Source organism: Cherax quadricarinatus, unplaced genomic scaffold (genome assembly GCF_038502225.1).
Source record: "Cherax quadricarinatus isolate ZL_2023a unplaced genomic scaffold, ASM3850222v1 Contig441, whole genome shotgun sequence".
In the NCBI taxonomy this organism is placed as follows: domain Eukaryota; kingdom Metazoa; phylum Arthropoda; class Malacostraca; order Decapoda; family Parastacidae; genus Cherax; species Cherax quadricarinatus.
In genome coordinates this window covers 95,530-113,451 of record NW_027195467.1, presented here as the reverse complement: position 1 = coordinate 113,451, position 17,922 = coordinate 95,530, and the positions used below count along the sequence as shown (strand labels likewise).

The window sequence follows — 17,922 nt, the reverse complement described above, 5'->3', positions numbered from 1 at the left end:
GCACTTGCACTATTTACAAAGTTTTCTTTTCTGTGATCACTTATATTTCCTTTTGTCGGGGCTTAAGTGATTATATGCACTCTTATGCGTGCACACGCCTATATCCCACACTCTATTTCTTATGGTACAGTCAGAAATTACTGCCGAAACACGAGCTCAAACCGCATGACTCCTCCACGAGTGTGGGTGTGTGTGTGTGTGAGTGTGTGTGTGTGTATACTCACCTATTTGTACTCACCTATTTGTGGTTGCTGGGGTCCAGTCTTAGCTCCAGGCCCCACCTCTTCACAGGTTGCTACTGGGCCCTCTCTCTCCCAGCTCCATGAGCTTTATCAAACCTCGTCTTAAAACTATGTATGGTTCCTGCCTCCACTACATCACTTTCTAGGCAATTCCACTGCCTGGCAACTCTATGACTGAAGAAATACTTCCTAATATCTCTCTGACTCATCTGTGTCTTCAACTTCCAATTGTGACCTCTTGTTTCTGTGTCCCCTCCCTGGAACATCTTGTCTTTGTCCACCTTGTCTATTCTGCACAATATTTTATATGTCGTTATCATGTCTCCCCTGACCCTCCTAGCCTCTAGTGTCGCCAGGCCGATTTCCCTTAACCTTTCTTCATAGGATATTCCCCTTAGCTCTGGAACTAACCTTGTCGCAAATCTTTGCACTGTCTCTAGTTTCTTGAAGTGCTTTATCAACTGCGGGTTCCAAACAGGTGCTGTATACTCCAGAATGGGCCTGATGTACACGGTGTACAGTGTCTTGAACGATTCCTTATTAAGGTATCGGAACACTGTTCTCAGGTTTGCCAGGCGCCCATATGCTGCAGTAGTTACCTGGTTGATATGTGCTTCCGGAGACATGCACGGTGTTATACTCACTCCAAGATCTTTCTTCTTGAGCGAGGTTTGCAGTCTTTGGCCACCTAGCCTATACTCTGTCTGCGGTCTTCTGTGCCCTTCCCCTACCTTCATGACTTTGCATTTGGCGGGATTAAATTTGAGAAGCCAGTTGCTGGACCATGTGTCCAGTCTGTCCAGATCTCTTTGAAGTCCTGCCCAGTCCTCATCTGATTTAATTCTCCTCATTAACTTCACATCGTCTGCAAACAGGGACACTTCTGAGTCTAACCCTTCCATCATGTCGTTCACATATACCAAAAATAGCACTGGTACTAGGACCGACCCCTGTGGGACCCCACTCCTCACAGGTGCCCACTGTGATACATCATTACGTACCATGACTCGTTGTTACCTCCCTGTCAGGTATTCTCTGATCCATTGCAGTGCCCTTCCTGTTACATGCGCCTGATCCTCTAGTTTCTGTACTAATCTCTTGTGAGGAACTGTGTCAGAGGCCTTCTTGCAGTCGAAGAAGATGCAATCAACGCATCCCTTTCTCTCGTGTCTTCTGTTACTTTATCATAAAACTCTATAAAGTTTGTGACAAATGATTTTCCATCCATGAATCCATGCTGGTTGGCGTTTATACTCTTGTTCCATTCCAGGTGCTCCACCACTCTCCTCCTGATAATCTTCTCCATAACTTTGCATACTATACACGTCAGTAACACAGGTCTATAGTTTAGTTCCTCTTTTCTGTCTCCTTTTTTAATAATGGGAACTACGTTTGCCATCTTCCATATCTCAGGTAGTTGCCCAGATTCCGGGGACGTGTTGAAGATTGTGGTAAGTGGCACGCACAACATATCCGCTCCCTCTCTAAGGACCCACAGGGAGATGTTGTCCGGTCCCATTGCCTTTGAGGTATCGATGTCCCTTAGCAGCTTCTTCACCTCCTCCTCATCTGTATGTATGTCATCCAACACTTGTTGGTATATTCCTTGCTGGTGTCCCCATCTGGTCTGTCCCCCAAGAGGCCTCCCTGTCTCCACTGTAAATACTTCCTTAAATGTCATGTTGAGCTCCTCACATACCTCTTGATCGTTTCTTGTGAGTTCTCCACCTTCTTTCCTCAGTCTTATCACCTGGTCCTTGACTGCTGTCTTCCTCCTAATGTGGCTATACAACAGTTTCTGGTCAGACTTGACTTTCGATGCTATGTCATTTTTGTACTTTCGCTGGGCCTCCCTCCTTATCTGTGCATACTCGTTTCTGGCTCTTCTACTAATCTCCTTATTTTCCTGGGTCCTATGCCTCCTGTACCTTTCCATTCTCTGTTGCACTTAGTTTTTGCCTCCCTACACCTTCGGGCAAACCAAGGACTCGCTTTGGTCTTCCTATTATTTATGTTTCCCTTGGAAACAAACCTTTCTTCTGCCTCCTTACACTTTGTTGCTACATATTCCATAATCTCGTTTACTGATTTTCCTACCAGTTCTCTTTCCCACTGAACCCCCTGCAGGAAGTTCCTCATACCTGTGTAGTCCTCCCTTTTGTAGTTTGGCTTTTCCCATTCAATTCCTGTTACCTTCTCCACTTGTAACTCTACTATATAATCAAAACTCAGAACCACGTGATCGCTAGCTCCAAGTGGCCTCTCGTAAGTGATGTCTTCAATGTCTGAACTGCTAGGGTGAACACAAGATCCAGTCTTGCTGGCTCATCTTCCCCTCTCTCTCTGGTAGTGTCCCTGACATGCTGATGCATGAGGTTTTCAAGTACCACGTCCATCATCTTGGCTGTCTATGTTTCGGGACCCCCATGTGGCTCCAGGTTTTCCCAGTCGATTTCCCTGTGGTTGAAATCGCCCATTACCAGTAACTTTGCTCTGCTCGAGTGAGCTCTTCTTGCCACCTCAGCCAGTGTGTCCACCATCGCCCTGTTGTTCTCTTCGTACTCCTCTCTTGGCCTCCTACAGTTCTGTGGTGGGTAATACATCACTCCAATGACTACTTTATGTTCTCCAGACTGAATTGTACCTACTGTGTAGTCTCTTTCTCCAATCACGTCCATACCTTCCATTTCCTCAAATCCCCATCGGTGTTTTATGAGCAGTGCAACACCTCCTCGCCCTCTACCCCTTCTATCTTTTCTCGGGATCTGATATCCCAGTGGGAAGATTGCGTCTGTTGTTGTCTCAGCGAGTTTTGTTTCTGTGACTGCTGTGACGTCTGGGGATTTCTCTCTGATTCTTTCGTGCCACTCCTCATGTTTATTTGTTATTCAGTGCACGTTTGTGTACCAAACTTTCAGCTTCTTTTCTATCACTGTGATACCGCAAGAATATTGGGGTTGGGGGAGCGAGAGCCTTGGTGGGGGCCTATGGGGGGCTGTGGTGTAGGTGGGGTTTGTGATGACGGGGGTCGGGTCAGAATGGGTTGAGGTTTGTGATGTGGGTGTTGCTGGAAGAGGAAACAGTGAGTGGGTTGTGGTTTGGGTTGCTCAGTTGCGCTGGGTTTGTCGCGGTTGGAGTCTATTAGTAGGAGAATCTGCGGGGTGTGTTTGCCCTTCCTCCTGTGTCTGGGTCCTGCTCATCTTCATCATTGCCTCTCGTTCCTCCTTGCATCTCTGTACCCTCTCTTTTAGTGTAGTCCTTTCTTCTTGAGTTTTGTCATGATCGAGGTATACACTCTGGTACCCCTGTGTTATGCAGGGTTCTGTATGACATCGTAATGTACATGTAATGGAGAAGTGTGCCATAATAGTATGAATGTTATAATTGTAAAGAATAATTTTATAATTCATAATGTGCATTTGGGGGCACTGTAAAGTACTCTAACTGTAATTATAAAGAAATCCTTCTAGGTAGTTATTTTCCAAGTGTGTTTGGGTATGCGGAGTAAGCGTGGCCGGGGTAGTCATGTGGGGTCAGCATGGTGTGTAGGCTGGCGTCGGAGATGCTGTGTGTTTAAGCTAAGTTTGTAGTTGTGTACTCCTTTTGTTTAGCCAATTCAAACCATAGGCTCTTCTATGGCTTACCTGTATGCCCACCTAGGCTCTGACATGGTCAGGGTACTGTGGGATGAGTGAGGAAATAAGAAATGGGGTTTGTAGTGGAGTAGTGACGGCCTGGCGCTGAATAGGCCTAGTGGTTATGGTGGCTGGACCTCCAGCCAGCTGTTTCTTGTGTACCCTCATTTGGGCGTTTAGGATTAAGATGTTTCTAGAGTGTGTATATAGTGTTATGTTGAATAAATAGATATATTTTCCTAACTGGGATTTTTGCCTAACCCTCTGCTAACCAACCCATTGAAGTAACACATACTGGTTTAGCACCTTCTGTTTTGACTGGGATAGCCCTGGGTGGCCTGTTTATGCTTGAGATGTGTGTAACTTTTACCTTTGCCCTTAGACAAAGCTCAAGCCCCCAGGTATCGCACATTTCTGCGTAACACCCTGTTTGTCCCTCAGTCCCATTGAGTCTCCATTTGCATCCTCTGAGGTGTTTTATTTCCTTCCATTGAAATGTTCTTGCCTTCTGTGTGTGTGTGTGTGTGTGTGTGTGTGTGTGTGTGTGTGTGTGTGTGTGTGTGTGTGTGTGTGTGTGTGTGTGTGTGTGTGTGTGTGTGTGTGTGTGTGTGTGTGTGTGTGTGTGTGTGTGTGTGTGTGTGTGTGTGTGTGTGTGTGTGTTTATATTTGTGTGTGTGTGTGTGTGTGTGTGTGTGTGTGTGTGTGTGTGTGTGTGTGTGTGTGTGTATATATATATGTGTTTGTGTGTGTGTGTGTGTAAGTCTGTGGATTTGTGTGTACTGGTTTGTGTATGTGGTTGCAAGTGTTGATTCATAGCTCCTGGCCACGCCTCTTCACTGGTCGACACTTATTCACTCTGTTCCTGCACCTTGAGCTTTATCATACTTCTTCTTAAAGCTATTTCACTCTCCTGATTATTCCACTTCCTGACAACTCTAAGGCTAAAGAAATATATCCTATCATCCCTATGGCTCCTCTGGGTTTTCAGCTTCCAATTGTGTCCCCTTGCTCCTGTATCCCATCTCTGAAACATTCGAGCACTGTCCACCTTGTCAATTCCTCTCAGTATTTTATACGTTGTTATCATGTTCCCCCTATCACTCCTATCCTCTAGTGTCATCGGGTTGAGTTCCCTTAACCTCTTCTCATAAAACATACCCCTCAATTCCGGGACTAATCGTGTTGCAAATTTTTGTACTTTCTCCAGTTTCGTGACGTGTTTGACTAAGTGAGAGTTGCATACTGGCTCTGCATATTCCAGTATAGGATTGACGTAGACAGTGTACAGTGTCGTGATTGACTCCTTACTCAGATGTCTAAATGCCAATCTCAGGTTTGCCAATCTCCCATATGCTTCAGCAGTTATTTAATTGATAAATGCCTCAGTGGACATGTTCGATATAATGCTTACCCCAAGATCCTTTTCAGCTTTTGATTTTCAGCTTTTGATTTCCTAACCTGTACTCCATCTGATGTCTTCTGTGTCTTTCCCCAGTCTTCATCACTTTACACTTATTGGGGTTAAACTCCAGGAGCAATTTGTCGGACCAGACTTTAGTCTCTCTAGTTCCCCTTGTAATCTTAACTGATCCTCTTCCACTTGTATTCTTCTCATCAGTTTCATATCATCAGCGAACAGTAACACTTCTGAATCTATTCCTTCCACCATCTCATTCACATATACAAGAAACAGCACCGGACCTAAGACTGACCCTTGTGGAACACCACTTTACACGTGCTTCCACTCTGACACTTCATCACGGACCAACATTCGTTGTTTCCTTCCAGTCAGATAGTCCCTGATCCATTGCAATACTTTCCCTATTACTCCTGTCTGCTCCTCTAATTTTTGCACCAGTCTCTTGTTTGGTACTGTGTCAAAAGCCTTCTTGCAGTCCAAAAAGATGAAATCTACCCATCCCTCTCTCTCCTGTCACCTTATCATAGAACTCGGTCTGTTCAATGTTTTCCACAACTCTTTTCCTCATAATCTTTTCCATGACTTTACATACTATACAAGTTAATGACACTGCTGTCTTCCACGTGTCAGGCAACTGCCCAGTTTCCATAGATTAAATGAAGATTTCCGCTAAATGCAATATATATACATATATATATATATATATATATATATATATATATATATATATATATATATATATATATATATATATATATATATATATATATATATATATATATATACATATTTTTTTTTATTATTATCACACCGACCGATTCCCACCCAGGCAGGGTGGCCCGAAAAGGAAAAACTTTCACCATCATTCACTTCATCACTCTCTTGCAGAAGGGTGCTTTACACTACAGTTTTTAAACTGCAACATTAACACCCCTCCTTCAGAGTGCAGGCACTGTACTTCCCATCTCCAGGACTCAAGTCCGGCCTGCCGCTTTCCCTGAACCCCTTCATAAATGTTACTTTGCTCACACTCCAACAGCACGTCAAGTATTAAAAACCATTCGTCTCCATTCACTCCTATCAAACACGCTCACGCATGCCTGCTGGAAGTCCAAGCCCCTCGCACACAAAACCTCCTTTACCCCCTCCCTCCAACCTTTCCTAGGTCGACCCCTACCCTGCCTTCCTTCCACTTCAGACTGATACACTCTTGAAGTCATTCTGTTTCGCTCCATTCTCTCTACATGTCCGAACCACCTCAACAACCCTTCCTCAGCCCTCTGGACAACAGTTTTGGTAATCCTGCACCTCCTCCTAACTTCCAAACTACGAATTCTCTGCATTATATTCACACCACACATTGCCCTCAGACATGACATCTCCACTGCCTCCAGCCTTCTCCTCGCTGCAACATTCATCACCCATGCTTCACACCCATATAAGAGCGTTGGTAAAACTATACTCTCATACATTCCCCTCTTTGCCTCCAAGGACAAAGTTCTTTGTCTCCACAGACTCCTAAGTGCACCACTCACCCTTTTCCCCTCATCAATTCTATGATTCACCTCATCCTTCATAGACCCATCCACTGACACGTCCACTCTCAAATATCTGAATACATTCACCTCCTCCATACTCTCTCCCTCCAATCTGATATCCAATCTTTCATCACCTAATCTTTTTGTTATCCTCATAACCTTACTCTTTCCTGTATTCACTTTTAATTTTCTTCTATTCCACACCCTACCAAATTCATCCACCAATCTCTGCAACTTCTCTTCAGAATCTCTCAAGAGCACAGTGTCATCAGCAAAGAGCAGCTGTAACAACTCCCACTTTATGTGTGATTGTTTATCTTTTAACTCCACGCCTCTTGTCAAGACCCTAGCATTTACTTCTCTTACAACCCCATCTATAAATATATTAAACAACCACGGTGACATCACACATCCTTGTCTAAGGCCTACTTTTACTGGGAAATAATTTTCCTCTTTCCTACATACTCTAACTTGAGCCTCACTATCCTCGTAAAAACTTTTCACTGCTTTCAGTAAGCTACCTCCTACACCATACACTTGCAACATCTGCCACATTGCCCCACTATCCACCCTGTCATATGCCTTTTCCAAATCCATAAATGCCACAAAGACCTCTTTAGCCTATCTAAATACTGTTCACTTACATGTTTCACTGTAAACACCTGGTCCACACACCCCCTACCTTTCCTAAAGCCTCCTTGTTCATCTGCTATCCTATTCTCCGTCTTACACTTAATTCTTTCAATAATAACTCTACCATACACTTTACCAGGTAAACTCAACAGACTTATCCCTCTCTAATTTTTGCACTCTCTTTTGTCCCTTTTGCCTTTATACAAAGGAACTGTGCATGCTCTCTGCCAATCTCTAGGTACCTTACCCTCTTCCATACATTTATTAAATAATTGCACCAACCACTCCAAAACTATATCCCCACCTGCTTTTAACATTTTTATCTTTATCCCATCAATCCCGGCTGCCTTACCCCCTTTCATTTTACCTACTGCCTCACGAACTTCCCCCACACTCACAACTGGCTCTTCCTCACTCCTACAAGATGTTATTCCTCCTTGCCCTATGCACGAAATCACAGCTTCCCTATCTTCATCAACATTTAACAATTCCTCAAAATATTCCCTCTATCTTCCCAATACCTCTAACTCTCCATTTAATAACTCTCCTCTCCTATTTTTAACTGACAAATCCATTTGTTCTCTAGGCATCCTTAACTTGTTAATCTCACTCCAAAGCTTTTTCTTATTTTCAACAAAATTTGTTGATAACATCTCACCCACTCTTTCATTTGCTCTCTTTTTACATTGCTTCACCACTCTCTTAACCTCTCTCTTTTCCCACTATACTCTTCCCTCCTTGCATCACTTCTACTTTGTAAAAACTTCTCATATGCTAACTTTTTCTCCCTTACTACTCTCTTTACATCATCATTCCACCAATCGCTCCTCTTCCCTCCCGCACCCACTTTCCTATAACCACAAACTTCTGCTGAACACTCTAACACTACATTGCCTATGTTCTCATTAGCCCATCTATCCTCCAACAGCTGTTTTATCTTTCCCTAACTGCCTCCTCTTTTAGTTTATAAACCTTCACCTCTCTCTTCCCTGATGCTTCTATTCTCCTTGTATCCCATCTACCTTTTACTCTCAGTGTAGCTACAACTAGAAAGTGATCTGATATATCAGTGGCTCCTCTATAAACATGTACATCCTGAAGTCTACTCAACAGTCTTTTATCCACCAATACATAATCCAACAAACTACTGTCAGTTCGCCCTACATTATGTCTTCTATACTTATTTATCCTCTTTTTCTTAAAATATGTATTACCCATAACTAAACCCCTTTCTATACAAAGTTCAATCAAAGGGCTCCCATTATCATTTACACATGGCACCCCAAACTTACCTACCACACCCTCTCTAAAAGTTTCTCCTACTTTAGCATTCAGGTCCCCTACCACAATTACTCTCTCACTTGGCTCAAAGGCTCCTATATATTCACTTAACATCTCCCAAAATCTCTCTCTCTCCTCTGCATTCCTCTCTTCTCCAGGTGCATACACGCTTATTATGACCCACTTCTCGCATCCAACCTTTACTTTAATCCACATAATTCTTGCATTTACACATTCATATTCTCTTTTCTCCTTCCATAACTGATCATTCAACATTACTACTACCCCTTCCTTTGCTCTAACTCTCTCAGATACTCCAGATTTAATCCCATTTATTTCCCCCCACCGAAACTCACCTACCCCCTTCTGCTTTGTTTCACTTAGGGCCAGGACATCCAACTTCTTGTCATTCATAACATCAGCAATCATCTGTTTCTTGTCATCCACACTACATCCACGCACATTCAAGCATCCCAGTTTCATAAAGTTTTTCTTCTTCTCTTTTTTAGTAAATGTCTACAGGAGAAGGGGTTACTAGCCCATTGCTCCCGGCATTTTAGTCGCCTCATACGACACGCATGGCTTACGGAGGAAAGATTCTTTTCCACTTCCCCATAGACAATAGAAGAAATAAAGAGGAACAAGAGCTATGTAGAAAAAGGAGAAAAACCTAGATGTATGTATATATATATATATATATATATATATATATATATATATATATATATATATATATATATATATATATATATATATATATATATATATATATATATATGTATATATATATATATATATATATATATATATATATATATATATATATATATATATATATATATATATATATATATATATATATATATATATATATATATATATACATATATATATATATATATATATATATATATATATATATATATATATATTGCATACACAAATTTTCATTGTCCTATATGGCAAGATGAGCGTATTTATAAGTTCTGCCTATACGACATATATATATATATATATATATATATACATATATATATATATATATATATATATATATATATATATATATATATATATATATATATATATATATATATATATATATATATATATATATATATATATATATATATATATATATATATATATATATATATATATATATATATATATATATATTTATTATTATTATTATCACACTGGCCGATTCCCACCAAGGCAGGGTGGCCCGAAAAAGAAAAACTTTCACCATCATTCACTCCATCACTGTCTTGCCAGAAGGGTGCTTTACACTACAGCTTTTAAACTGCAACATTAACACCCCTCCTTCAGAGTGCAGGCACTGTACTTCCCATCTCCAGGACTCAAGTCCGGCCTGCCGCTTTCCCTGAACCCCTTCATAAATGTTACTTTGCTCACACTCCAACAGCACGTCAAGTATTAAAAACCATTCGTCTCCATTCACTCCTATCAAACACGCTCACGCATACCTGCTGGAAGTCCAAGCCCCTCGCACACAAAACGTCCTTTACCCCCTCTCTCCAACCTTTCCTTGGCCGACCCCTACCCCGCCTTCCTTCCACTTCAGACTGATACACTCTTGAAGTCATACTGTTTCGCTCCATTCTCTCTACATGTCCGAACCACCTCAACAACCCTTCCTCAGCCCTCTGGACAACAGTTTTGGTAATCCTGCACCTCCTCCTAACTTCCAAACTACGAATTCTCTGCATTATATTCACACCACACATTGCCCTCAGACATGACATCTCCACTGCCTCCAGCCTTCTCCTCGCTGCAACATTCATCACCCATGCTTCACACCCATATAAGAGCGTTGGTAAAACTATACTCTCATACATTCCCCTCTTTGCCTCCAAGGACAAAGTTCTTTGTCTCCACAGACTCCTAAGTGCACCACTCACTCTTTTTCCCTCATCAATTCTATGATTCACCTCATCTTTCATAGACCCATCTGCTGACACGTCCACTCCCAAATATCTGAATACATTCACCTCCTCCATACTCTCTCCCTCCAATCTGATATTCAATCTTTCATCACCTAATCTTTTTGTTATCCTCATAACCTTACTCTTTCCTGTATTCACCTTTAATTTTCTTCTTTTGCACACCCTACCAAATTCATCCACCAATCTCTGCAACTTCTCTTCAGAATCTCCCAAGAGCACAGTGTCATCAGCAAAGAGCAGCTGTAACAACTCCCACTTTGTGTGTGATTCTTTATCTTTTAACTCCACGCCTCTTGTCAAGACCCTCGCATTTACTTCTCTTACAACCCCATCTATAAATATATTAAACAACCACGGTGACATCACACATCCTTGTCTAAGGCCTACTTTTACTGGGAAATAATTTCCCTCTTTCCTACATACTCTAACTTGAGCCTCACTATCCTCGTAAAAACTCTTCACTGCTTTCAGTAACCTACCTCCTACACCATACACTGGCAACATCTGCCACATTGCCCCCCTATCCACCCTGTCATACTCCTTTTCCAAATCCATAAATGCCACAAAGACCTCTTTAGCCTTATCTAAATACTGTTCACTTATAAGTTTCACTGTAAACACCTGGTCCACACACCCCCTACCTTTCCTAAAGCCTCTTTGTTCATCTGCTATCCTATTCTCCGTCTTACTCTTAATTCTTTCAATAATAACTCTACCGTACACTTTACCAGGTATACTCAGCAGACTTATTTATTATTTATTTATTATCACACCGGCCGATTCCCACCAAGGCAGGGTGGCCCGAAAAAGAAAAACTTTCACCATCATTCACTCCATCACTGTCTTGCCAGAAGGGTGCTTTACACTACAGTTTTTAAAACTGCAACATTAACACCCCTCCTTCAGAGTGCAGGCACTGTACTTCCCATCTCCAGAACTCAAGTCCGGCCTGCCGGTTTCCCTGAATCCCTTCATAAATGTTACTTTGCTCACACTCCAACAGCACGTCAAGTATTAAAAACCATTTGTCTCCATTCACTCCTATCAAACACGCTCACGCATGCCTGCTGGAAGTCCAAGCCCCTCGCACACAAAACCTCCTTTACCCCCTCCCTCCAACCCTTCCTAGGCCGACCCCTACCCCGCCTTCCTTCCACTACAGACTGATACACTCTTGAAGTCATTCTGTTTCGCTCCATTCTCTCTACATGTCCGAACCACCTCAACAACCCTTCCTCAGCCCTCTGGACAACAGTTTTGGTAATCCCGCACCTCCTCCTAACTTCCAAACTACGAATTCTCTGCATTATATTCACACCACACATTGCCCTCAGACATGACATCTCCACTGCCTCCAGCCTTCTCCTCGCTGCAACATTCATCACCCACGCTTCACACCCATATAAGAGCGTTGGTAAAACTATACTCTCATACATTCCCCTCTTTGCCTCCAAGGACAAAGTTCTTTGTCTCCACAGACTCCTAAGTGCACCACTCACTCTTTTTCCCTCATCAATTCTATGATTCACCTCATCTTTCATAGACCCATCCGCTGACACGTCCACTCCCAAATATCTGAATACGTTCACCTCCTCCATACTCTCTCCCTCCAATCTGATATTCAATCTTTCATCACCTAATCTTTTTGTTATCCTCATAACCTTACTCTTTCCTGTATTCACCTTTAATTTTCTTCTTTTGCACACCCTACCAAATTCATCCACCAATCTCTGCAACTTCTCTTCAGAATCTCCCAAGAGCACAGTGTCATCAGCAAAGAGCAGCTGTGACAACTCCCACTTTGTGTGTGATTCTTTATCTTTTAACTCCACGCCTCTTGCCAAGACCCTCGCATTTACTTCTCTTACAACCCCATCTATAAATATATTAAACAACCACGGTGACATCACACATCCTTGTCTAAGGCCTACTTTTACTGGGAAAAAATTTCCCTCTTTCCTACATACTCTAACTTGAGCCTCACTATCCTCGTAAAAACTCTTCACTGCTTTCAGTAACCTACCTCCTACACCATACACTTGCAACATCTGCCACATTGCCCCCCTATCCACCCTGTCATACGCCTTTTCCATAATTTTTGCACTCTCTTTTATCCCCTTTGCCTTTATACAAAGGAACTATGCATGCTCTCTGCCAATCCCTAGGTACCTTTCCCTCTTCCATACATTTATTACATAATTGCACCAACCACTCCAAAACTATATCCCCACCTGCTTTTAACATTTCTCTCTTTATCCCATCAATCCCGGCTGCCTTACCCCTTTTCATTTTACCTACTGCCTCACGAACTTCCCCCACACTCACAACTGGCTCTTCCTCACTCCTATAAGATGTTATTCTTCCTTGTCCTATACACGAAATCACAGCTTCCCTATCTTCATCAACATTTAACAATTCCTGAAAATATTCCCTCCATCTTCCCAATACCTCTAACTCTCCATTTAATAACTCTCCTCTCCTATTTTTAACTGACAAATCCATTTGTTCTCTAGGCTTTCTTAACTTGTTAATCTCACTCCAAAATTTTTTCTTATTTTCAACAAAATTTGTTGATAACATCTCCCCCACTCTCTCATTTGCTCTCTTTTTACATTGCTTCACTACTCTCTTAACCACTCTCTTTTTCTCCATATACTCTTCCCTCCTTGCATTACTTCTACTTTGTAAAAACTTCTCATATGCTAACTTTTTCTCCCTTACTACTCTCTTTACATTATCATTCTATCAATCGCTCCTCTTCCCTCCCGCACCCACTTTCCTGTAACCACAAACTTCTGCTGAACACTCTAAAACTACATTTTTAAACCTACCCCATACCTCTTCGACCCCATTGCCTATGTTCTCATTAGCCCATCTATCCTCCAATAGCTGTTTATATCTTACCCTAACTGCCTCCTCTTCTGGTTTATAAACCTTCACCTCTCTCTTCCCTGATGCTTCTATTCTCCTTGTATCCCATCTACCTTTTACTCTCAGTGGAGCTACAACTAGAAAGTGATCTGATATATCTGTGGCCCCTCTATAAACATGTACATCCTGAAGTCTACTCAACAGTCTTTTATCGACCAATACATAATCCAACAAACTACTGTCATTTCGCCCTACATCATATCTTGTATACTTATTTATCCTCTTTTTCTTAAAATATGTATTACCTATAACTAAACCCCTTTCTATGCAAAGTTCAATCAAAGGGCTACCATTATCATTTACACCTGGCACCCCAAACTTACCTACCACACCCTCTCTAAAAGTTTCTCCTACTTTAGCATTCAGGTCCCCTACCACAATTACTCTCTCACTTGGTTCAAAGGCTCCTATACATTCACTTAACATCTTCCAAAATCTCTCTCTCTCCTCTGCATTCCTCTCTTCTCCAGGTGCATACACGCTTATTATGACCCACTTCTCACATAATTCTTGAATTTACACATTCATATTCTCTTTTCTCCTTCCATAACTGATCATTTAACATTACTGCTACGCCTTCCTTTGCTCTAACTCTCTCAGATACTCCAGATTTAATCCCATTTATTTCCCCCCACTGAAACTCTCCTACCCCCTTCAGCTTTGTTTCGATTAGGGCCAGGACATACAACTTCTTTTCATTCATAACATCAGCAATCATCTGTTTCTTGTCATCCGCACTACATCCACGCACATTTAAGCATCCCAGTTTTATAAAGTTTTTCTTCTTCTCTTTTTTATTAAGTTTCTACAGGAGAAGGGGTTACTAGCCCATTGCTCCCGGCATTTTAGTCGCCTCATACGACACGCATGGCTTACGGAGGAAAGATTCTTTTCCACTTCTCCATGGACAATAGAAGAAATAAAGAAGAACAAGAGCTATTTAGAAAAAGGAGAAAAACCTAGATGTATGTATATATATATGCATGTGCGTGTCTGTGAAGTGTGACCAAAGTGTAAGTAGGAGTAGCAAGATATCCCTGTTATCTAGCGTGTTTATGAGACACAAAAAGAAACCAGCAAACCAGCATATATATACATATATATATATATATATATATATATATATATATATATATATATATATATATATATATATATATATATATATATATATATATATATATATATATATATATATATTGTACCCACGGTACAAGTGGTATTGATCAATAACAATACCGAACTAGCCAAGTAGACGAACCCGTGCTGTTTTGGCTTGCCTCATTGTGAGAGAAAACTCCTGACGCTTTTGACCACTAGATCACACAGTCTAATGTAGGGAATTCTCAGGATGTCAGGAAATAACATAAGGTCTACAGGAATATCGTTTGTTCTTCCATTGGTGGATCAGAAAATGCCTAGGGATGTCTTTTATGGACATGTGTTGACACATACCTGTTAAAAATAATTTTTACAACTGTTTGAATACTATTTACCTGATCAATGTTTCCTTAACAGATTGTGGAGCATATAACTCAGAATGCATGTATCAAAACGTCGCTGGTGCGTGTAGAAGTAGCTGCGAGACTGGTGAAGTTACTGTTGGAAGTTGTTCACCAGGATCCTGCTCATGTTGTTACCCTCAAGGTTAGTTATTTAAAAAATTAAAATTACCTGATTTTAAAATGTTATTTTTCCTCATCTTAATTTTACAACTAATATAATACACACAAGAAAATTTTTTTTTATATATTTTATTGAATAGGTAGATGGGACTCAAGGAAAATAGAAGCAGCAAGTAAGAGAAAGGTGAAGGTTTATAAACTAAAGGAGGAGGCAGTTAGGATAAGATCTAACCAACTGTTGGAGGACAAATAGGATAGTGAGAGTATAGGCAATAGGGTGGAAGATGTATGCTGTAGATTTAAAATTGTGTTAGAGTGTTCAGCAGAAGTTTGTGGTTACAGGAAAGTGGGTGCAATAGGGAAGAAGAGTGATTGGTGGAATTATTATGTAAAGAGAATAGTAAGGAAGCAAAAGTGAGCATTTGAGATGTTTCTACAATGTAAAAGTGATGCAAGGAGGAAGGAGAATATGGAGAGAATAGGAGAGGTTAAGAGAGTGGGGAAGCAGTGTAAAAAGAGAGCAAATAAGAGAGTGGGAGATATATTATTCACAAATTTTGATAAAAATATGAAAAAAATGGAGTGAAATTAATAAATTGAGAAAGCCGAGGGAATGAATCGATTTGTTAATTAAAAATAGGGTAGGTGAATATTAAATAGAGAGTTAGAGATATCAGGAAGATGGAAGGAATATATAGAGGAACTTTAAATGTTGATGAAGTTACCGAGGCCGTGATTTCTTGCAAAGGGCAAGGAGGAATAACATCTTATAGGAGTGAGGAAGTACTACTTGGGAGTGTAGGAGAAGTGCATCGGGCAGTGGGGAGAATGCAAGGGGTTAAAGCAGCTGGGATTGATGGGATAATGACAGAAATGCTAAAAGTAGGTAGGGATGTAATTTTGGAGTAGTTAATGTTTTCATTTAATAACTATATGGAAGAGGGTTAGGTATCTAGGGATTGGCAGAGAGCATGCAAAATTCCTTTGTATAAAGGCAAAGGCAACAAAAGAGTGTTTAAGAATTATATGGCAATAAGTCTCTTGAGTATACCTGGAAAAGGAGTATGGTAGAGTTATTTTTGAAAGAATTAAGAGTAAGACGGAGAGCAGGATAGCAGATGAACAAGGCTTAACGAAAGGTAGGGGGTGTGTAGACCAAGTGTTTACTGTGAAACACATAGTGAACAGTATTTAGATAAGAGCAAAGTGGTTTTTGTGGCATTTATGGATTTGCAAACTACGTATGACAGGGTACATAAAAGCGCATTTTGGCAGATGTTAGAAATGTAATGAATGCGAGGTAGGTTATTGAAAGAAGTGAAGAGTCTTTACGAGGATAGTGAGGCTCATATTAGAGCATGTAGACGTGAGAGAGATTATTTCCCAGTAAAAGTAGGCCTTAGACAAGGATGGGCGATGTCACCGTGGATGTTCAATATATTTATAGATGGAGTTGTAAGAGAAGTGAATGCTCGGGTGTTGGCAAGTGGTGTGAGGTTAAAACACAAAGAATCAGACACAAAGTAGGAGTTGTCACTGTTGCTATTTGCTGACGGGAGTTTCTGATTGGTAGGTTGATGGGTTTGGTAGGGTATGTAAAAGAAAGAAATGATAAGTAAATACAGGAAAGATTAAGGGGATCAGGATAACCAAAAAATTTGGTAATGGAAGATTGGATATCAGATTGCAAGGGGAGAGTATGGAGGAGGTGAATGTATTCAGATATTTAGGAGTCGATGTTTCAGCAGATGTCGATGTTTCAGAAAGATGAGGTGAATGATAGAACTGATGAGAGGAAAAATGTGAGGAGTCTGTGGAGACTAAGAACTTAATCCACGAAAGCAAAGAGAGGAATGAATGAGAATATAGTTATACAAACGCTCTGGTATAGGTGTGAGACATGGATTGTGAATGTTGCAACTAGGAGAAGGCTGGAGGCAGTTTAGAAGTCATGTTTGAGGGCAATGTGTGGTGGGAATATAATGCAGAGAATCTGTAGTTTGTAGATTCTTAGGAGATGCAGGATTACCAAACTATTATCCAGAGGGCTGAGTAGGGGTTATTGAGATGGTTTGGACATGTCGAGAGGGGGGAACGAAATAGAATGACTTTGAGAGAGTATAAATCTGTAGTGTCGGGAAGGCGAGGTATTGGTTGGCGTAGAAAAGGTAGTACTGAGGAGTAAAGGAGGTTTTGTGTGAGAGGGGCTTGGACTTCCAGCAGTCTTGCAGTAGCATGTTAGATAGAAGAAAATGGAGGCAAATGGTTTTTAGGACTTGACTTGCTGTTGGAGTGTGAGCATTGTAACTTTTATGAAGGGATTCAGGGAAACCGGCAGGTCGAACTTGATTCTTGTAGATGGGAAGTACAAAGCCGGCACTCTGAAGGAGGGGTGATGCTGTTGCAGTTATATAACTTTAGTGTAAGCCTGCCTTTGGCAAGACAGTGAATGATGAGAGTTTTAATTTTTCGGGCCACCCTGCCTTGGTGGGAAACGGCCGATGTGTTAAATAAATATATATATATATATATACATATATATATATATATATATATATATATATATATATATATATATATATATATATACATATATATATATATATATATATATATATATACATACATATATACATACATATATATA

At 40.8% G+C, this 17,922-nt stretch overlaps 1 protein-coding gene across 1 annotated transcript in view; it reads left to right on the top strand.

Moving 5' to 3' along the window:
- Positions 1-17,922, top strand: part of LOC138851376 (keratin-associated protein 5-9-like) — a 113,564-nt gene that overhangs the window by 52,045 nt on the left and 43,597 nt on the right. Inside the window, exon 3 of the mRNA XM_070080433.1 lies at positions 15,169-15,297. Within this exon, the coding sequence (XP_069936534.1) occupies positions 15,169-15,297 (129 nt within the window). The remainder of the gene's footprint in view (positions 1-15,168; positions 15,298-17,922) is intronic.